At 51.2% G+C, this 22,416-nt stretch overlaps 1 protein-coding gene across 1 annotated transcript in view; it reads left to right on the top strand.

The window, feature by feature from the left end:
- The window catches only part of SLC2A1 (solute carrier family 2 member 1), a 31,615-nt gene that overhangs the window by 3,979 nt on the left and 5,220 nt on the right, over positions 1-22,416 (top strand). Inside the window, exons 2-4 of the mRNA XM_004371867.2 lie at positions 9,519-9,614; positions 21,680-21,840; positions 22,055-22,295. Of these exons, the coding sequence (XP_004371924.1) occupies positions 9,519-9,614; positions 21,680-21,840; positions 22,055-22,295 (498 nt within the window). The remainder of the gene's footprint in view (positions 1-9,518; positions 9,615-21,679; positions 21,841-22,054; positions 22,296-22,416) is intronic.

Consider the following 22,416-nt stretch of genomic DNA (forward strand, 5'->3'; position numbering starts at 1 on the left):
CTCACAGGCTTTTAAGACCCCAGATGCTACTCACCAAGGTAGAATGTAGAACATTGTCTTTATAAACTATGTTATGCCAATTGAGCTAGATGTTCCCAGAGACCATGGTCCTTGTGGGGAGTTTTAAACTGAGGCCTGGAGAAGTTATGTCACTCGTCCAAAGTCTTAAAAACAGGTCTGTCTTACTCTGAAGTCTATTCTTTCCTCTGTGTTCCTCTTTGTCTCCTGCAAACTGGGACTTTGCTCAGCTGACTTCTCTTGTTCTGCCATGTGCCTCTGCTGTTCTTAGGAATGAGCTTAACTGACTCAGAAATAGGGACAGGTCAGGTCCAGTCACTTCCTCTCTCAGCCGGGGGTTCTCCATCGCCATCAGGTCGATTCTGACTCATGGTGATTCCGTGTGTATCAGAACAGAACAATGCTCCATAGAGTTTTCAATGGCTGATTGTTCAGAAGTAGATCACCAGGCCTTTCTTCTGAGGTGCCTCTGGGTGGACTCAAACTGCCAACCTTTCAGTTAGTAACCAAGTACTTAACCAATTGTGCCGCCCAGGGACTCTGCCTATCCCTCTAGATGCTCCCTAAATGTTCTTCTGCTTGGGCTCCTATAATGCATTGTGCTTACCTAGGCCTGAGGTGACTTGTACGTTTTGTTCTGTGGCCTCTAGCTAGCAGCCTGGCATTCTAACAATGCGAGTGTTTGGAGAGCAGGGTGCCCTGGCCTCGGCTGTGGACATCACTTGATTGGGTAAGCCATTAAAACTCCCCGTTGCCCAATTCTTCTCTAGCAGGGGTTTGTCAGGAAGCTGGTTCACGGAGGCAGCACAAGGATAAGAGTGGCCAGCCCTGCCTTAGGCTGCTCTCTTCTCTCCTTCCTGCCTGCCTGAAACTTGGGTAGTCTGAAAGGATGTCCACTATCTCCCAGGATCCTCACAAGTGTCCTGCGAGGGAGATACTGGTTGTGATGACAACATCACAGTCCAATGAAAAGTGACTTTCCCAAGGTTGCATACTGAGCCTCCCATCCCAAAACACACTGCCTACATTTCAAGGATGACATAAGAGATTAAAGGAAAGTCAGCAGGAAGAAAACCTTCCAGTCCATAGCCCATCCTTCATTTGTCAGGTGGGGAAACCGAGTCCAGAGAAGGGAAGAGGCTTATCCAAGATAAGGCTGTCAGAAAAGACTTGAGGTATTGTATTCTACAGTGTTTAAAAGAAAAAACATGTTTTCTTCTCCTCCATACCATTGTCCTCTGTTCCAGAAATATCTCCCACCCACCTAAAATGGGCAGGAGTTCCCAGACCCTGGAACTTTCCAGGCATTTGCTGGGTGCAATAAAAACCTAAAAGCTGGACTAGACATGACCTGACAACACAAACCCTTCTGTGAATGGAAACATAACACATTAGGTGTTCCCACAAAACTGACCTTGGGGAAGTATCTTCCCTCAGAGCCTTAGTTCCTGTAAAATGGAGGATTCACTACCCCGTGATGGATGCAATGCAGTGAGACTGGCCCAGGGCCCCAAGCCAGCGTGGTGGCTGTTTTAAGGAGGAAGACCCTGTGTACGGCCAGTTTGGATGTGCAGGCGGTACAGTGGCCTCAAGATGATCCTTGTCCAGTGCTGAGCCATCCAGGGACCCAACCCTACTTGCCCCAGCACTGGGTCAGCCCCAAATCCTCCATAATCAGCTTGTGACTACAGGGAGCTCAGCTTTGCCCAGTGCCTCCTGGTCACGGGGTGTCAGGGCCCAGAGCTCTGCTCCAGCATCAAGAGTACAGACATCCAGCTCCCCCTCCTTGTTTCACCACCCTCTAGGCTGGCAGCGCTGGGGAGGCTGGGAACAAAGGGGGAAGTTGTACAGCATTGGCTTGGGGCCTGCAGCCTCACCCCTTCCCCCACCTCACTCCAGCGCAGAGGTGACAAAGCCACTCATCAAGTAACCGGTGTCCTGGGATGGCAGAAGCTGGGAAGGCCCTGGTTGTCCTCATGAGCTAGGCGAGGCTGTGTCCAGACTGGTGGGCCCAGCCCTGGCCACCAAAACAAATCCCCAATTGTCACCTCCCTCCATAGGAGGGGTGGAGCGGAGCCTGAGGCCCTGCCATGCAGCCAGACCGGGGAGGCGGGAGATAATGCATAAACACTGGGGTTTTGCTGTAACTGAGCTGGCTCCTGGGCTCGAATGAAAGCAGAGGCGGAGCGGGTACAGCTCAAGACCACAGCTCAAGACCTCGATACCTCTTCTTGTTGGAGTTTGTTTCCTCAGCTATAATGGGGATAATGCCTACCTTTCTGGGTCAGGTTGCGGATTTTTTTTTTTTGTAAAATTACAGAGGTAATAGAACAAACCATAGAGAAGCATACAAGTAAAAGAATAACTTTTCTGTGTGTACCATCACAGACATCTTTTTGTGCACGTGTATATGTGTGCTTAAAGGTGTAATTTATATGTAGTTGGATCATACTTTCTACATAGTTCTGTGCGGCCCATCCTGTTCCCCCACCCTACCCCTTAGAGGTAAATACTTGTAGTGTTTCTTGCTGCAAATACAAGCAAGTGGCATTATACACGTTTATTATCTCCCCTGTCCTTGCACAAAATGTACATTCTATACATTGTTTTATGCCTTGCTTTTTTCCCTTAATCTATCCTGGGGTTCTTTCTATATTAAGTATGTACAGATGTGGTACATTCTTCCCAACAGCTGCATAATATTCCATTACAGGCATGTCCCACCACGATTAAGAAATAGCACCCCTATGCCATCACTTTCTTTCTTCATACCACATACCACCTGATATATGTATTTTCTGCCCCTGGCCCTCAACTAAAATATCAAGTTCCAGGAAGGGAGGATTTGGTTTAGTTTACTGCCGAGTCCCTGTTGACTAGAACAGCACTGAGAACATGCATTCAGACATTATCTTTCCTTAGTAGTATAATTTATTGTTCTTAGAAAATGTCTATTATGGAGAACTGAGACCTCAGGGGGAAGGGCTTCTGTAAGGTCATGCAAGGCGGGAGGAGCTGGGACTTGTCTCCAGAGAGTGACAGGGACCTTTGCACGTCACTGCTGTTGTTGTCTTATGCCATTAAGTCAATTCCTACTCATGGCGACCCCATATGTTATAGAATAGAACCGCTCCATAGGGTTTTCTTGACTGTAATCTATACAGACACAGATCACCAGGACTTTTCTAACATGGTGCTGCTGGATGAGTTTGAATCACCAACTTTTCGGTTACCAAAACATTTGTGCCACTCAGGGGCCATGCATGTCACCATAATCTTCCCAAATTAATTTCATCATAGTTGAAATGGCGCCCGTCTCACCACTGAATAAGTACCTCCTCGAGGGGTATCAGCCAAGCCTGGGCTTGTGTCAGGTGTCAGATCATAACCCACGGCCCAAACATAGAGTGGGATCCAGTAGCTTGCATTTAACATCCACCATTGGACAGACACCTTTTACATTATTTAGGGAGGAGGGTTTGTTTTTGCCTGGAAGGCTTTAAAAATCTTGTGCCGTTCATGTGTTTGGTTTGTATATAGCAGCTCAGGTAACCTGGTCAGCAGAGGTCGGCAAACCTTTTCTGTAAAGGGCCAGATAGTAAATATCATCAGCTTTGTGGGCCATATAATCCCTCTCTGCCACAAATACTCAGCTCTGCCACTGTAGCAGAAAAGCAGCCGTAAACAGGATATAAACGAATGTGTCAATATTTCCAAAAAAACCTTTATTCATGATCACTGAAATTTGGATTTGATATAATTTTCATATATCAAAATATTGGTCTTTTTTTTTTAACCACTTAAAAATGTAAAACCGTTTCTTAGATGGCAGGCTGGATTTGGCCCACACAGCCATAGTTTGCCAACCTCTGGCTTATGGCAAAATCCACTCAAGTGGCCAAAAAGTGCCTGAGCCTGGACTGTCTCGGCTTAGACTTGGCAAGACCCTGGATGTTTCTGGAATGGAATTTGACCTATATAGACAGCACCAGGTAGAAACCTTGTTTTCTTCAGGGACTAGAACCCCGAAGCAAGGGGGAGGATGTGAGCAGAAAGGACATGGAAATTTGGCATCATATTCCTCTCCCCAACTTGAAAGCTTCACAGAAGCCAAGGGCCCTCTGATTATCTGCTTTTTCCTCTCCCAGCCTCTGATCTTCTCATCTGTGAAGTGGGGGCAATCTCTCCCCCAGAGTGTACGTATTGTTGGATGCTCTCAAGTCAATTCTGACTCATAGCAACCCCATGTGACAGAGGAGAACTGCCCCATAGGGTTTTCTTGGCTGTAATCTTTACGGAAGCAGATTGCCAGGTCTTTTTTTTTTTGTGGAACCACTGGGTGGGTTTGAACTGCCAGCTTTTCAGGTAGCAGCCAAGCGCTTAACCATTTGCGCCACCAGGGCTCCTTGGAGTGTGTCTGGTGGGGACTAAATCAGGCTGTGTGAGCAGCCCTTGGCATGGTACCCAGTGCGTAGCTGGTGCTGATAAATGTGGCAGCTCCTTCGTCTCATCTCTGGTTTAAAGATTCATGGGCACCCTCTGCCTCCAGGCCCGCCGTGGGCCGCAGGGGAGACTCAGCCATGCAGGAGTCTTGACCCCGCTGGCAGTCCTGAAGGACATGGGCTCAAGGGGAGGAAATACCTGAGGTCACCCAAAGGTCGGGCTTCAGGCAGTTAACCCATCATTCTTCTTTCTGAAAAGACTTGGCAGGATGAAAGGGGTCAGGGGGTAAAACGCCAGGCTAGGAATCCAAAGAACTTAAGGTCTAGCCCTGGCTTTTGTTTACTGAGTATCCTGGGCCCCTGCTCTCTGATCTCACCCTCCCCATCTATCAAATGAGGACGTTATAGCAATTCCAAACTTCTTGAGCTTTTCTTTTTAATGCCCAGACCTTTGTTCAAATGAAATCTTAGACAAAAGAAAACTTAACCCATAATAAAAAGGGAGCTATCCTGGTTCAAGTAAACCCCTATTTCACCCCCTACTCCTACCCTCTTTAGAACCATGGACCAAGCAGTTACAAAGCCCCATGTCCCATGTGCCAGTGCACCGTGGGAGGCCATGTAGGAAGCTGTGGGAGGAGGAAGAGATGAAGGGTCATCTGGATAATGCCAACTCCTGGACCCTCCTCCCGCAGAGAATGCTCTGTCTCTGAATGACACAGAGGGTCATGCCCTCCCTCTGCCAGTGTTGACCAAGGGCCTGCTGCAGGCCCAGCCTGGGCCTGGGGTGCTGTGCCAAGGAAGGGCACACCGGCGTGGGTCAAAAAGCCATGCATGGTGCTGGGCAAATTATGCAACATGGCCAGGGCCATCATGCATCCCATTGTGTGGGAGGGAAGGCCCCCAAAGCTGACAGTTCATCAAGGGTTTCCTGGGAGGGGGACAGCTCTCAGTGAGCCTCTGGACCCCCAGAATTGGGTTAGGGATGGTGAGGCTGGGGCTGGGAGATCCTCTTCTGTGCTGGACCCTGAGCCCAAGTGTTTGCCGAATTGAGATGCCTGTAGCACTGCTGGAAGAGTCAGGATTTGAACTCCGGGTCTGTCTGACTTTAGAGGTCTCTTCCCTACAGCCCTGGGCAGTGGGGGTGTGGGTTGAGGGAGAGTGCTGTTACCTTTTTTCTACCTCTTAAGTGATGTTACAGTACTTACCAGGGATTTGATAAGTGGCTGGGTTAAAATCTATTAGGATGAACAACATTCTGGCAAACAGATTCACACAGAGCCAGTTTTGCCCAAAAGCTAAATGGAGAAGTGGTGGTTTTATTTGTTTTACAACTGTTCTGTGCTGCACCTTACCCTGCAGACAAGTAAGACATAGGTCCTGTAAGTTCCCAGTCTAGTGGATGAGAGGGTCAGATAGGTATTCCTGACTACTTGGAGCAGAAGTTGGAGACTGTAGAGGGCACAGTGAGAGCATGGAATGTTCTAGAAGGTAGCCCCGTTCCCAGGGGTGGTGATGGTGATGGATTGCTGGGGGTCCCAAATTCTGGGCTCTACATTGCTCCCTCACTTCCAAAAAGATTTCTATAAGAAAGTCACAACTGTAGGATTTGTACCCCTTCTCTAATTCATTATAAATATAGTGTTGAATGAATGGACTTCATCACCGAGTTTCAGACAGTGCCAAGGTGGCCTGATTGAGGATAGCTTCCTGTTCTCTGATTCAACAAACCTTGATGAGTGAACTCTGCCAGGCTCCATGATGGGCACTCGATACAGAACTTGACAGCAACCCTTTAGGGCAGGAACTTTTATCCTCATTTCCTATGTGAGGAAACTGAGTCCCAGGGACAGGGTTGCCACATATTCCAGCTCCAAGGTAGAAAGTAAGCAGCTAACTGCATTTGAACCTGGGTCTCCTGATTCTAAGCTAGGAGGGTACTTGCAGTGGGGGTGGGAGGTGGGAACATGGATGTGTGACATGCCTGCCAAGGGGTAGGGGCCCCACTACCCCCTTATCTAGCATCAAGCCTCACGGTGCACCCTGTTTCTTAATCTAGCCTTGTCCCCTCTTCTTCCCTCTGCACATACTGTTCTGTTTACCTGGAATGCAGTCTTGCCATTGCTTCCCCACTTGGCAGACTCCCTGCATGTTCTTCACGGTCCACCTCCAGTGTCACCTCCTGAAAACCTATCTTTGATTGTTCCCAGCCACAATTAGAAATCTCTCCCTTCAGGCCCTCACCCCCACCTCCACCCCCGAACACACACACCAGTGCCTCATACTACCCCTCTGTGGAAGCCCAGACCATACTAGCTTCTCTTTGTCTGCCGCTGCCTCCTCACTAAACTAGAAGCCTCTCTCTGCCTTTATGTCAGGACTGGGTCCTATTTCACCCGGGGCCCCAGCTCTAGCACAGGGCCTTGAGCACAGGTCACTGAGTTAGTGAGTCCGAATGCAGCAGCCTGCCTGGGTGGGTGGGTAGGCAGGTTTTTTAAAGCAGAGTTTGACCTTGACCTGCCAATGGCAAAGTCCAGCAGAGGGATTTGCCCTTGTCAGTCCCACTGCCAGAGGCTACAGTTGAGCAGTCACTGAGTCCGGGACCCAGGGCTGACTTCAGAGGCCCAAAGACCCCTGGAACGTCACAGCAAGACTTAAATCAGGGCCGTAGTAACAGTACTTACCTCTCCCAGAGACACATTGATTCGTGTGCCACCAACGCGAGTTCTGCCATATTCACATAGCATCTGCATTGTTTTTCATTTAATGTTACTTAAATTGCTTCATCTGAAGTAATATGAAATCATGGGCTTGTAAAAAAATGTACTTTGAATAGGTGATACATTCACATGGTTCAAAACTCAAAGAAGTGCAAGAGGGTATAGAATGAAGTCTCCCTTCCCAGCCCCAAAGCACAATGTACATTCTTTTAAGTAAATAAGTAGATTTATCTCCCCAGCTACAGCCAATTTTTTTTTAGTTTGTTACACAAAAGGCAGCATACAACACACATTGCTCTGAAGCTTGCTTTTAACTTACATTTTAACTTGGAGAGTATCCACATCAATAAAGGAACGTATTCTCTTCTGTGTATTCTGTTATATAGATAGCCTGCATTTTATTAAATCATAGGTCTGCATTGCCAGTTTTATATTTATTCTAGTGTGTACTGTGTTAGAAAAATACACATCTTGTGTACCATTCATACCACATTCTGGACATCACCAGGCTAACACATGTATCTCACCAGGCAGACGGGCCGGCACCTGGTGGCGGTTCAACAGCCACTGTTTGCTGAGCCCTCCTGCCTTGCTTAGTGCTGGACGTGCAACCTCTTATTCAGTCCCAGCCATCGCCCTCCGAGGTTGGCTTAAGGGCCTGTCTGCTGTAAACCTAGTGCTTGGCCAGAGCCTACCCGGGAAGGTTTGGCAGGTGCTCACCACACACTCAGAACCGATGGCCCAGGGTCTGAAGTTTCCCCGTGGAGCTGAGAGAAGGGAGACTTGGTCGGGGAGGGAGGTGTCTTCTGAGCTGGACCGTGAAGGGCAGGATTAGGAGGGAATGCAGCCAGGCAGGAGGGAAGCCCCAGCACCTAGGATGAATGCCCCAAGTTTAGCCAGGGAAGGGCCAGGTGAACCAGTGTGGGAAGACCCAGAGCTTGTGCACCCAGCAGGGCCGGAGCTTCTTCCTCTTTCTCAGCCTCTGATGTGAGAACCTTGGCTTTTGCAACTGCTGTCCTGACAGCTTCTAGAGAATGAAAAGACCAGAAGCATCTGATTAACAGCCAAGCCTGGTGCTATCTGTGAGGATCTTGAAGTCAGGGCTGCCCCTGGGTTAGGTAGGGAAACTGAGGCCCACAACAAGGCCATGGGCAAGTTGGGATTCTCTCCTCCACACGTTGCAGCTCAGGATGCTGTGCTCCCCCTTGCCCGACCTTGCTGTCCAGCCTGTGTGGTGTACGTAGTAAATAAATGGCAGTCAATTCTTTGGCATGCCTCCCCTGGCTCCATTCTCCCACACCAGTGGAAGGCCTGCCTCGTGCCACATTTCTTAGCTTCCTCATTTTAAAAGCCAGAAAAAGATTTCTCTACCTTCCTCGAGCAAGGCAGAACGCCTTGCTCACCTTTCTCTTATCTTTGTGTAAATAGGGCCCTCCCTGCTGCCTTCATACACTCAGTCTCCAGGAGACAGAAGCCCACTGTCCTTTTTCTCCCCAGCGCTTTGCCCATTGGAAACACCTTGGCCCGACCCCCTTATTCGCCTTGTGTCATGTTCTTTTCTAAAGCACATTCCTCGCTGGTATGCCATCTGTGTCCACATAACCCTGGGAAGATCAAGGTATGAGGTTGTTCCTGTAAGGGGCACTAGGTTCCAGCCCTGGCCCTGCCACAGACCTCTGAGTGGTCTAGAGCTTATCTCTGCCTCCCAGGGCTCAGTCTCCTGGCCTGTGAAGGGGAGGGGGGCCACATCTACAGTGCCGACAGCATGACCAGTCCCATTTTGCAGATAAGAAAATGGAGGGGCAAAGGGGGGTGATAAGGGGAGTGACTAGGCCTTTTGGAATTCACAACAATTTGGCAGGTAAGCTAGAATTAGAAGCCAGCACCCTTGGGTCCAAGTCCACAGCATTTCTCCCCATCTATGATGCTCCTACCACATAATTTGGCTGACTGAAGTACATCACATGGAGGGTTTGTCTCCTGGGCCTCCCGGTCAAAGGGTCTGGAGCCACCTGGACCCGAGCCATGGTTCCACCGGGGGAATGAGACCCCCCCAGAGTGCTAAATCCTCTCCCTTCGTAGCCAAGACCTGACTGCAGAGGGAAGACCCTAACTCCCCATCCCCCAGGAAGAAGTCCGGCCAGCCCAGTGTCTAGAAGTCGGCAGTGCTGGTTCAGGTACCTGAGGTCAGGAGTGGCCACGTTTCCTGGGAGAAAGACAGGCATGGTGCCAAGAGTCAGGCGAGATATCTAAAACATGAGAACCTGCCAGCCCGGGTCTTGCCCTGTAGTAAGCTGGGCCCAGACATGCCTGTGACAGTCTGTTTTTCTCTCTGCAGAAGCTGACGGGTCGCCTCATGCTGGCTGTGGGAGGGGCAGTACTTGGCTCCCTACAGTTTGGTTACAACACTGGAGTCATCAACGCCCCCCAGAAGGTGAGTGCTCTGCCATCCTTTGTTAGTCAACACACGCTCACTCCACTGCACACCACACACTCAAGCTGCCCCCTGATGGGTACTCACCATGGACGTCAACTCACTATCTGCCTCACTAGCCAGTTTTCTGGCCCTGAGCGAGTCAGAGACACTTAGCTTCTGGCCTTGGAATCTTGAGGCTGAAGAATCCTAGACCATCAGTGCTCACAGAAGCACAGGGCCATAGGTCATCCTGATCAACCTCCCGCCCAAAACAGACACTCCATTGGATAATCTAAGCAATGCTCGGCATAATGATGCCATGTTTACAGGGTATTCTGGGGCCTACGAAGAGCTTTCCTGTTGGTAATCTCACTTGATGTTCCCTGCAACCCTGTAAGGCAGGCAGACAACGATCACCACTCCCATTTTGCAGATGGAGAAAGTGTCCAGAGAAAAGAAACCTGGCCAGAGTCTCCCAGGTATCTAATACCAGCCTTCCTTGGAGCCCATGCCTGCCCGGTGGTCCTGGAACCTGTGCTCACAGCCATCCAGACAGGAGCACACTCCCTTGTGAGGCATCCAGGTCTACGTTGAAGTGCCTCCTCTGGAGGCCCTGTGCCAGTCAAAGCAAAGACTGCATCTTGCCCCAGGGAACTGCAGGAGGTGGAGGTCTATGCTTAACTTCCTTCTCCCCAGAACGCATCCTGGATCTGCCCTCACTTGTTCACCTGAATGTTAGGACTGGAAGGGACCCCGGCAATCACCTCCAGCCCAGCCCACTTAACTTGCTTTATGGAGGAGAGAAGAGGGAAATGGGGGAGGGGCAGGAAAGGAAACTCTTACTGACCCCTCCTCTATGCCAGGCATTTTATAGAGGTTTATGAGGCCGGATGGAGATTTGCATTTTATAGACCCGGAAACTGAAGCTCAGGCAGATGACATGGACAACAGGTCAAAGTTGTATAGCTGGTGAATGGTGGAGTCATAAGCCAAACTAAGTTGCTGCCACAACCTCAGCCTGTCTTCCTAACCAGCTTCTCTGGGCCTCATCAATTTAGAAATCTGTACCTTCCCAGGGAGGACAGAATGAGAGCAAAAGTCCTCCTGTCCAGACCACGTATGTTGTCCAGACAGTTGAGGCTGGAAAGTGAGTGTGGCTGGCTCCTGAGGATCAGGCACCTGTCTAGGGGAGCTGGGCAGTGTCAGAGGCAGACCTGGACCTCCTCCAGACAGGTGGAGGGTGGCTATGGGGGCCACGCCCAGTGCTGGGGAGCAGGTCACCAGGAAGGCCTGGCCTGCTGAGTCATCCTCAGCTGCAGCGGAGGTGACTTTTCCAGACTCGTGACTTTTCCAGACTCGCCTGAAATGGTGACCTTGGGCCCATGCCTGGAGCAATCCCAAGCCCTGCTTTTGCTAAGTGCTCTGAACAGCTCTTGCCAAGGTGTGTGCCTCAGAGCTGGCTCCCTCTGGGAATTCTTAAAGAATTCAAGGAAGGTCAAGTTCTCTACCTTGATCGCGTGCTGAGATCCTGTGGACACCCCAGATCTGGGGTGCTGTTTGGGCATTGAATTTTTAAAGCTCCCCAAGTGATTCTAATATGCAGCCAAGGTTGAGAACTACTAGATTAAGCGATATCTCGACAGTGAACACATAATGAGTTAAGGACAGAAGTAGGATTCTAAGCCAGGATTCATGGTCAGGATGGAGAGTGTTTTCCAGAGACACAGTCTGGGGGTGGGGAGATGAGGATGCCACAAAGGCAGGTACAAAATGCCCAGAGGAGAGAAAGCCTGGCATTCGGTAAAGGGTGAATAGTTTGGTGTGTCAGTAGGGTAACGGAAGGAGAGGGAAGGTTGGGGAGGCCAACCAGGTAAGCCAGAGCCCCACCATGAAGGGCCTTGTAAATACATTTGATCTACAAAACCCCAACCACCCACAGGGCATGGCATAATCAGAATGGGCATGTGAGGACAAGCACGGAGACTGAGCTAGTGAATGTGGACTTCAGAATGAGGACAACAGGGAGCCGTTGAAGAGGAAAGATATGATCAAATTTGCATCTTTGGAAAATGATTCAGGCAACTGGTGAGGTGGAATGTGTCTGAAACTGTGAGAATAGAGACAGGAAAATTAGTGAGAAAGCTGTGTTGCAATAGAGGTGTGAAAACAAACCCTCAGTAGGAAAAATGGACAGGGTTTGGTAATCAATTCAGTATAAGGACGAGAGAGAGAGGATTTGTGGGTTACGAAGGAGGAGCAGTGTGGGCAGAGCTGATAGGTACCTGAAGGATGTGCAGGAATTGAGGTGGGACACAGCTGGAAACGAACAGGAGGCACCTGGATGTGTGTGTCTTTCTTAGCAGAGTAGTCAGGCTGGAGGAAAGGCTTGGGAGTTGGGTACTGGTATCTAAATAGGAGTGGATGAAGATGTCCTAGGGAGACTGGAATAAAAAGAGGAAGGCTCAAGCTCCCAAAGAACATTCCTACTGGGTAGAAGAAGGTCTGCATAGAAGAGGGTCGTAGGTAGGAGGAGGGGAGCTGGATCTCTAAAAGCAGCAGAAAAGAACTTTTCAAGACAAAGGGAGAATGTAAGCTCCGTAGGGCAAGGGCTTTTGTCTAGTTTGTTCACTACTTCATCATTGGTGGGAGTCCCTGGGTGGTACAAATGGTTAATGTGCTTGGCTGCTAACTGAAAGGTTGGTGGTTTGAGTTTACTCAGAGACACCTCAGAAGAAAGGCCTCGTGATCTACTTCTGAAAAATCTGCTACTGAAAACCCTATGAAGCACAGTTCTACTCTGACATGGGGTCTCCATGAGTCAGAGTCAACTCAATGGCAACTGGTACCTAGATCAATGCCTGTCCATAGTAATAGGCACTCAGTAAATCGTGGGTTGATGAATGAAGTGAAGGAATGTCGTCAAATGCCTCAGAGATTGAGCTGGACAAACCACCTCCATGTTGCTGAACGCAAAGGACGCAATGTTGACCTTGATGGTGGCAAAGGCCAGAAGTGGAGCCATGTGGGTGGAAACCCAATTGCAATGGGCTGAAGAGTGAGAGGGAGATGAGGAAGAGTGGAGACAGCCCGCCAAGAGACTTGTGGAGCGAGGAGGAAAGAGGTGGTGGTAGCTGGAGGGGTTGTATGTCAGGATTTTTTTTAAATATGAAACTTCATTTTTAAACATGTAAGGAATCAGCAGAAGAGGAGAAGGTGGAGATAAGGAAGTGAGGGGGGATGATTCTCAAGGAGGCAGGAAGTGTGAGAGAGAGGGGTTGCATTTGACCAGGAAGGGTCTAAGATACTTCATCTAAGATTGAGGATGTGGACAAATCTAGAATGAAGTTCTCCAATTCTGTGGTCTCCCATTTTATCAGAAATAGGTGAAAGGTTAGAACTGGTGTGAAAATGGGAAGAGCAGCAGACTAGGTTCTCAAAGAAGGACCGGTGGGTGGGCAGCAGAGAGCCCAGCTGAGGTTGTAAACAGCAGGAGCACTGTGGGCACCTGTCCAAAGGTCACTTCAGACCTTTGAGGACCGCCTCTGAGGAGCGAAACTCAGTAGTGACGAGAATTGAGAGGGCACAAGCACACACACTGGATCTAGCAGTGTTTCTGGGGCAAGCACTCAGGCACTCAGTCTGTTTACTTTAGCACTTTAAGAACACTTCTAACAAGCCTGGCTGTAGTTCTTCCAGCCAGGAGCAGATTAGAAGTGATAAACTAAGAAATGGGAATGGGAGGACACAATGGTAAGAAATGAACGTGCAGCTCAGAGCCAATGTGTAGTAACAGGGCAAGGCGGATAACACGCCTCAGTAGGCACTGAAGACATTGTCCTAGGATGGCAGTGATTCAATGCTGCCGGCACTCTCATTCAGCTAAGCCTTACTGAGCATCCCGTTCTGTGCTACATTTTGTGCTAGACGGTGCGGAGCAATAGTCGTTGTGTGTGCCTGTCAAGTAGATTCCGACTCATAGGGACCCTATAGGACTGGGTATAACTGCCGCATAAGTTTTCCTAGGCTGTAATCTTTAGAGGAACAGATTGCCAGGTCTTTTCTCCTATGGAGTCGCTGGTGGGTTTGAACTGCCAACCTTTTTGTTAGCAGCCAAGCACTTAAACCATTGCGCCACCAAGGCTCCTTGGAAGTGATATAGGTGTGAACAAAACAGGCAAATCCTGACCCTCACAGAGCTTGCATAGTACGTGGTCTGTGCCTGGTCCTGTGCTGGGCTTGGGAGGCAGAGGTGAGCTGGGCCCTGTCCTTGCCCTCAAAAGGCAGACGGACCTGGGGAGACACCTTGGAAAAAGCTGGGGTATATTTATGGAAGACTCCAAAGTACTATGGAGCTGGGGTGGGGGCGATGGGAGAGATGGAAAAGGCTTCGGAGGAGTTGGCAGCCTTGCTAGACCTTGAAGGGAAGTCTGCCCTGTGGAGAAGGAGGGATAGGTACCCCTCCTGTCAGTAGAAACAACTTGTGCAAAGACACGGTGGCATGAATTGTTCCGCTGATGTAGAATTGCTAACTGCTTGCACTGAACACGCTGACTTCCCATATCTGCTTAGAGGAACTTAGGAAACTGCGTTGGGTTGGCCATGGTTTGCCTACTCTAGAGGAGAGACTTTGCCCCAGTAATGGTTAGGATGCAAATAATACTGTTAATTACAGAAGCTTGGTTTCTTCAATAAAACAGGCCCCAAAGGGCTTCCTCCTGGCAGTGGTTAATTAATCATAACATTATCTTAAATGTTTACAAACACCTCCCCATAAATTATCTTGAAGCCGCCCTACAAGGCAGACAGGGCCAGGATCATCTTCCTCCTCCTACAGGTGAGGAAACCGAGGTCAGGTGAGGATCACCTGGAGAGTGAGGGGCCGAGCTAGAGGTGGACTCTAGGCTTCATGGCTCACTGTCCCGGTGCTCGTCCCCCGCCTCACGGTGTGTGAATGATGATGACATCCTGCCAGGACTCTCACTGGGGAAGTGAGAGGAGGTGGGGATGAGCCCAGCCACAGAGAGGGTGTCCTGACCACCATCCTGGGGGTGATCTGAGAACTGCCTTAAACCCAGCCCCACCCCAAATAGGCTATGTTGTCAACAGAGATGATTAAAGGCCATTGAGAAACCATGAGTTCGAACTCAGACAGTTTGGGCTGGAGGGGGCCTGATGGCAAATGAGCTCAGCCCTCCTTGTCTGACAAAGGAGGAACCTGATTTGGAGAGTGGGTAAGGTCTGCCCAAGTTGAATCGCTGCTGGAAGCAAGACCTGCTTCCCCTGCCTGGGGCTCCAGCAGCCCCTTCTTACCTCTGCCTAGATACAAAGAATCTGGGATCCTTCTCCCACAAACCCTTATAGCTTACTTACTGTGTGCCAGGCATTGTTCTAAGCCCTTTAGAAATAGTAATTCATTGTTCCTCACAATAATCCCCTTAGGTGGGCACTGTAATCCCTGTTTTATAAGAAAATGGGGTACAGAGATGTTAAGTAATTAAACCAAAAACACAGAGCCAGTAAGTGACGGAGCTGGGATTCAAATCCAGGGAGTCTGACTCCAGTCCGTACCTTAACCTCTGTGAAAGGAATGGTGGTTACACCATAGTCAGCCTTTCACACACCTACAGCTGCCACACCGCTAGTCCCTTGTACTCTGACTTCTATGCCGAGTCAAGCTCAGTCATGCACAAGCATCTCAACAGTTTCCCACACACCGTTACGCAATTTCTTACACCACTATACCCCGTCAGAGCCACATCATCTCTTAAGCCCCTTAGTTACATTCATAGCTTGTTTATCAGTTGGAGACTCACTCCACCCCCAGCCCTGTGCTGGGCGCCAGGGACACAAGTGAATCAGACCTGAGAAGCACCGAACACCATAGTTGGCTGTACGTGGGCAGTGACAGAAACTAGACAGGCACAGTGGGAGCAGAGAAGGCGAAGGAGAAGGTACTGGCCCATGGAGCAGGGCTTCTCAACCTCAGGACTGTTGATGCCTTGGGCCGGATAATTCTTCGGTGGTAAGGGGCTGTCCTGTGCATTGTAGGATGTTTAGCAGCATCCCTGGTCTCTACTCACTAGCTTCCAGAAGCACTCTGCCAGTGTGACACTGTGCCAGTGTGTCTCCAGACATTGCTAAAAGTCTTCTGAGGGCAACCTCCACCCCGCCCAGCTGAGATCCACTGCCACAGAGGAGATGGGGTGTTTTCAGGAAGACTTTCTGGAAGATTGTGCATTATTTGAAAGATGACTAACAGTTCACCAGGGAGAAGGCACACAGGAAGCCCAGAGGTGTGGGGTGTCCAGGTAGCAGGAGGACTTGCCTTGTCTGGCTGAGGAAGGGTGTGTGAGTCATAGAGTGGGTGGAGAGGAAACATATCACGAGCCCAGTGGGGAGCCAAGAAAAGCTTTGGGCAGGGCGGCCATGGTGAGATGAAGTTCCCTCTGGCTGCAGGGCGTCCCTGGAGGCCAGGGACTAGTAAGGAGGCCAGCTAAGGCAGGAGCAAAGGCCTGGCCTTGGTTTGGAGAGAAGCCGTGTTCAACGCTCTTCCAGAGAAGCGGCCTGGGTGGTCTGAACCTTTGCTGCGGGCTTGGGGCCCAGCTCCTAGCTTCATCTGGCTGCCTAGGCCTCTCCCCCAGGCACCAGGGAGAGGCCCTGGGGGACCCAGCAGGCGGGGCTGTCTGTCCAGCCCCACCTGGAGCATCTGGCTCTGAACTCCCAGCTGGCCCTGGGGTGTGGCTGAGAGTTGCTATGGAGACCTAGCTCTGGGCTGGGAGCTGGGGCAAGGGGAGACAGAGAACAGGGGTCAAGGCAAGGCTGAGGGACTGAGCTGGACAAGCTCTCCCTTTCCTCCCTCTTCCTGGAGCTCACAGTTTGGCTGGCTGTTTAACCCCTTCATCCCCACGGTAACATCTAGGAGAGAGGAGGGAAGGCCTTGAACAGAAGATCCCTGCCAGGGATGATCTGGGAGTTCCAGGCCTCCTGGGGTAGAGGAATGTCTACAGGAGCCTGTAGGGAAAGATGGTGAGACCAGCCAGAGACTCCAAGACACACACCCCTTCTCCCAGGTGGGTCTCTTGGCCAGTATAGAATTCTAGATTATGGGCTGGCAGGAGGGCCAGAACTGGCTAGCAGCCAGTTTTTTTTTTACAGCCCGTGAGCTACAAATGTTTTTTACATTTTTTACGTGTTGTTAAGGAAGAAACAAAAGAAGAAGAAAAATACGCAATAGCGGCCATGTGTAACCTGCTGTCCCTAAAATATTTTTTATCTGGGCTTTTACAGAAAACATTTGCCAATTCTCTACTCTAGATCACTTGGACTTGCACACTCCCCACTTAAGGGAACTCACCACCTCCACGGTGGGCAGTCTTATTCTTTGGGGCATGGAAAGCTCTTCTTTCCACTGAGCTGAGATCTGTCCCTTGAGGTCTGTACCCTTTGGGGATCCACAGACCCGTTGGTCCCTCTGCAGGACCCCCTGTGGCAGGCCCCTAGCTCCTTCGGTTCTTTCTTGCACTATAAATTCTTTAGGAGAATGCTTTGCCCTCGGGGGCAATTTAAAAATGGAAAACCCTGTGCGCAATGCTCTCCTGAAGATCACAAGAAACACAGTGACAACAGTCATGGCTTATTTACCTCCTGCTGTGTGCCAGACAGTGTGCTCTGCCACCCACCCAAGCCCAGGGCAGGGTCTTGCTGCAGACACCGCCTGGGCACAGAGAGGAAGTGAGTGCTTCCTCACAGATGGGCAGACGTGTGGTCCTTCACCCATAGTTGCCCAGGCAAAAGGAGGAAGGAATTCCTGGGGAGCTTCTCCCTCTATCCCCAGGAGAACTGTGGGAGTGAGGAATAGCTTTTTACTGGAAACCAGCCAGTCCAAGAGATCTCAGCTCCCCAGAGCCAGCCTGTTCCTTTAAGCTGACCCCCACAGAGCTGTTCAGTGACTCCTCTGGGCCTCTTCGCCCTCCAGGTTCAATGAGGGGTCTGGACAGAGATCTCTAATAGCCTCTCAACTCTAGACAGGCCGACACATGACAGTGCCCCCTCAGACTGACCAAGCCCCTTCGCTTTGTCCCCAGCATGCATGTACCTGCACAGACCCCTCATCGGGGCAAAGAGATGTGAGTGGGCTGGGAAGGGAGCAGGGAAGCAGATGGACGGGCTGAGCCTGGTGCATTTTGTGCACAGTGCTCTGACTGACATGTTGAGGAGGCATTCATAGTGGGAGGCAGAATCTGGCTTTGCTGGGTGGGAGGAGTCAGGAGCAGGATCCAGGTGAGACCTAGGGCAGATGCTGCATGGGAGAGAAATGAGACAGATTGGGAGGCAGAATGGAAAGAACCTGGCGATTGATCGAATGTGGGTGGCGATGGCAGAATCGAGGGTAGCTCCCAGACTGTGATGGCCACAGAAGGAGCAGGGTTTAAAGCAGGCACGCAGCAGCCATCACAAACCTGAGCCAGGGCTGTGGAGGCTGCCAGACCTTGTGGAGACTGGTCTGTGGCATACTGTTGGTAGACTTCTTTCCTAGGGGCACCCCAGCCACTTCTAGGATTGATGCTTGAGGGCAGAGACTGGGTGGAAGAGGTAACCCCAAAACTTCTTTCCATGTAGGTCTCTTCTCATTCTCCCAGGCACACCCCCTCGCCTTCCCTGGGTCAAGAGTCAGCTTCAAGCCCCACATAGGACGTGGAGCCCCCACACCAGCAACAGGCATAGAAAACCAGGCATGGCTTCTTCCTGAAAATCCCAGGCCCCAGATCAGGAGGCAGGAACTCACTGCTCAGCCTTAGCTGCTGGGGGTGGAGAGGATGAGTCTGGGGCCAAGGTTAATGCGAAGGGGGCTGGCTGCCCAGCCTTCCTCACCCCCAGAAAATGGTCTGAGTACAGCCAGAATGTTCCTTAGAAGTGAGGATGGTGAGACTTTGTCTCACATACTATGGACATGTTATCAGAAGGGATCAGTCCCTGGAGAAAGGGCACCGTGCTTGGTAGAGCAGAAGGTCAGCGAAAAAGAGGAAGACCCTCAGGGAGATGGATTGACATAGTGGCTGCAACAACGGGCTCAAACATAGCAACAATCGTGAGGATAGCGCAGCACGGAGCAGTGTTTAGTTCTGTTGTACATAGGTTCGCTATGAGTCAGAACTGACTCAACAGCGCCTAACAACAACAATCAGAGGGCCTAGCCTTGGACAAGATTTGGTCTCTCTGACTTGTGTTACCACAGGCATGATACTTAACTGGGGCTGGGGCGGGCCTATGATGACACCACATATATTAACTACCTCAATATCTCAAGCCAAGACCCAAGAAGAAGGTTAAGCTGAGCTCCATAACAAAACACCATCTCTCCCCTCTTTCCTCCCTGACCGCCCCTATGTCACACCCTTAAGTTCACTTAGGTAGTAGAATCTTTAAGCCCTCACTCAGCACTTATTTACTCTTACTTTGCTCACAATCCAAACAAGTTCGTTTAGCTGGTTTCTTGGCAAGTTTCTAAAAGCTAAGTGGAGCGTGTATGAGATAAGCACCTGAACCACAGAGGGATGGAGCAGACCCTGAGAACTATGGAATGCAAGAAACAAAAGCCACCTGGGGCCAGTTAGCACAGGCACGTGCCCTTCAGTGAGCCCCAGGGACTTGTTGCTCAGAGCAGCAAAATGAGAGTGCCAGAAGGGAGAAAGGTTTCCACCCAGTTAATGGCCAGAAAAGTTTGGGCCTCCGAGGGGTGAGCATCATTTATCTGGGCAGTTCTCTTATCCGGGACAGCTTGTTCTCTGCACAGCCTCTAAATGGGCCATAACTGTCCCCAACTCGTCCTCCTCTGGGGCCGGTTTTATCTCTTGAAGAACGCAAGCACTGCGTTTTGTTTTGTTAAAGACTGCCTTCTCAGAGAGGGTCAGGAGCTGGTTGAATGGACATGGGAAATCAGGGGTGGAAAGGAGGAGTGTGCTGCCACAGTATAAGCAGAGCAATTAGGGTCGCATAACAATGTATGTATAAATTTTTGTATGAGAGACTAACTTGAATTGTAAACTTTCACTTGACGTACAGTAATTTAAAAAAAAAAAAAATCTGCCTTCTCTCTGCCCTCAGCAGATGCAGTGTTTCTAGGAAAAGAGCTCAAGGCCCTTTACTCACTGATTCCTCTATTCCCTGACCAGGGGGCCCCGGCTCTGGGACAGGCCCTGGTTTGAATCCACTTGGGGTCCCTGCGCTCAGGGAGGACAAAGTCCTGGGAGTCAGGGAAAGCCTCTCAGAGGAGGGAACCTTTGAGCTGAATCGCCAAAGGTTTCAGTGTAGTAAAGCAGGGTGCCCTTCAGGCAGGAGTAGCGGCATCTACAAAAGCATGTAGGGGTGGGAAAGTGGGATGTGGAGCCGAGGTGAGGCTGATGTGTTGGGACTAGGAGCTGGTGAGGTGATGAGGCTGGACTAATATCTGGCGGGAGCCTTGATTTCAAATTACGGGGTGGGGACTTGGTTGGATTTTGTCAGGGTCTGTACCAGAATCTGGTGGAATAATTTTAGGAGTCCCCTGACTCATTGATGGTTTCCATTTATTTACTTATGATGGAGTGTTAACTTATGTGCCAGGCACTGGATAAGCACGTTAAATATGTTTCTCCAAGTCCCTGCAACACTGTGAAGTAGTGCATACATAACTACGTGCAAATGCCGCCATTTTAGGGTTGAGGCCTGTGAACTCAGAGATGACATAACTTGCCCACTGTCACACTGGAAATGAGTGGTAGAGCTGAGTTTAGTTATGCCCAGATTCAGAGCCCAGGTTCCTACCCACCGCACTGTCTGGCTCCCCTGGGAACAGACAAGCATATCCTCAGGGCTGCCTCTCCCGTCAGCCTTTCCTAATCCCTGGAGCTGGGCCTCAGTCAGGTGTCTCCAGACTTGGCACAGATCGTGGCAGCAGGGCAGGGAGGATGGTGAGAGGCCAAGGACACACTGCAACTAGAAGGAAAGCACCCTGGGGCCAGGCCTAGCAGACTCAACAGGCATTCCGGGGACTGTGGGCCTCAGTTTCCCCTTTGGCAAATGTGGCTACCCACAGCCTCCTCGGGCTAGGAAGGGGGAGGGAGGACCCCGAGTAGTGGCAGTGGAGGTTGGCGAGGCTGTGCACTGCTGTGTGTGTGCATGTGCAGCTTGCATGTGGGGTGGGGGCGGCTGGTTTGGGGTGGAGTTGAGCTGCAAGTGGTGAGGGGAGGCAGGGCACACAGGTTTCTGTCTGGTTGAAGACTATGAGCACAAGTGTGGTGTCATGCCATATGCATACAGGAAGCTGCGTTTCTGTGTACACTGGGCTTGCGCACTGGGTGTGTGTCTGTACTGGCCAAGAGCATAATGAGTGTGCTTAGGCAGAACCGGTGCTGCCCGCCTGCCACATACCTGGGAACCAGCAGGTCGGCCCTCCCTTGGGTAGGGGCAGGGCTGTGCTAGGACAGGTGTCTCCAGTTCCTGGAACTGCTTCCTTCTCCAGAGCCCTCCCCTTTACCTCCCAGCTGGGCACCTGGAGAGGAGAGGAGGCTATGGGCTCTTCAAGGTGGAACTCCCAGGCCAGCCACGAGGGAGCTGAGCCTGAGGGATAGAAGGTGGCAGTGTGAGTCCTGGGAGCCTGTCTGGAGGGTGATGTGTGTAAGTCCCCTGTCCCAGGCCCCAAGTTCAAAATCAGGGAACCTGGCCTTCCCCTCCTACCAGGGCTGTCCAGAACCCATCTGTCCAGCTGTATTTCCTCCAGCAGCGGGTGGGGACAGGGCCCAGGTGGCTGGAGCTGGGGTGAAGAGGAAAGGTACAAGTGGGGAAGAAGGAGTTTCTCCCTGTACCTCTCTGCTCTCTGCGGGAACTTTCACCATTGGTCATTTGCCCTCGTCATCCCCAGCAAGTCATGCTGAGCATGTGATACCACAGGGCACTGGAAACCACACCTCGAGGAAGTGTGAGAACTGGCACAGCTCCCAGAAGCAGGGCCCAACCGCTGGTTTCTCACCTGGGGAAACTGAGACCCTCAGAATGGGAGGGACCTGGCCTGGGGCTCGCCCACCAGGCTGCTTCTCCCCCTGCAGGTGATCGAGGAGTTCTACAACGAGACGTGGATCCACCGCTACGCCGAGCCCATCTTGCCCACCACGCTCACCACACTCTGGTCCCTCTCCGTGGCCATCTTCTCCGTGGGGGGCATGATCGGCTCCTTTTCTGTAGGCCTGTTTGTTAACCGCTTTGGCCGGTGAGCAGAAGGGGCCCTGGCTCTGCCCTTGGGGAGCTCTGGTCTGAGGGAAAAAGATGGAGTCCTGCCCAGGGAATCCCCAATTGGACTGGGAGGTGGGAAGACTGCCCTGCCTGCCTGTTCTAGGGTATTATCAATGACCCCCCTCCCAGGGAGCCTGGGGGGATCCCAGCCCTTACCCAGGGGCTTGCCTGACCTGCAACCCCACCCCCAGGCGGAATTCGATGCTGATGATGAACCTGCTGGCCTTTGTGTCTGCGGTGCTCATGGGCTTCTCGAAACTGAGCATGTCCTTTGAGATGCTGATCCTGGGCCGCTTCATCATTGGGGTGTACTGTGGCCTGACCACTGGCTTTGTGCCCATGTACGTGGGGGAGGTGTCACCCACGGCCCTCCGAGGGGCTCTGGGCACCCTGCACCAGCTGGGCATCGTTGTTGGCATCCTCATCGCCCAGGTAAGCAGGGCCGTGTCTGCTCGCCAGCACTGCCCCACCTACAGCTTCAGTGGCTCTCGGCTCTGTCCGACGCAGCATAGCTCCCCCATCAGCCTGCTAAACCACCAAACCCATTGCCGTC

The sequence above is a fragment of the Trichechus manatus genome, unplaced genomic scaffold (genome assembly GCF_000243295.1).
Source record: "Trichechus manatus latirostris isolate Lorelei unplaced genomic scaffold, TriManLat1.0 scaffold00015, whole genome shotgun sequence".
NCBI classification, from domain to species: Eukaryota; Metazoa; Chordata; class Mammalia; order Sirenia; family Trichechidae; genus Trichechus; species Trichechus manatus.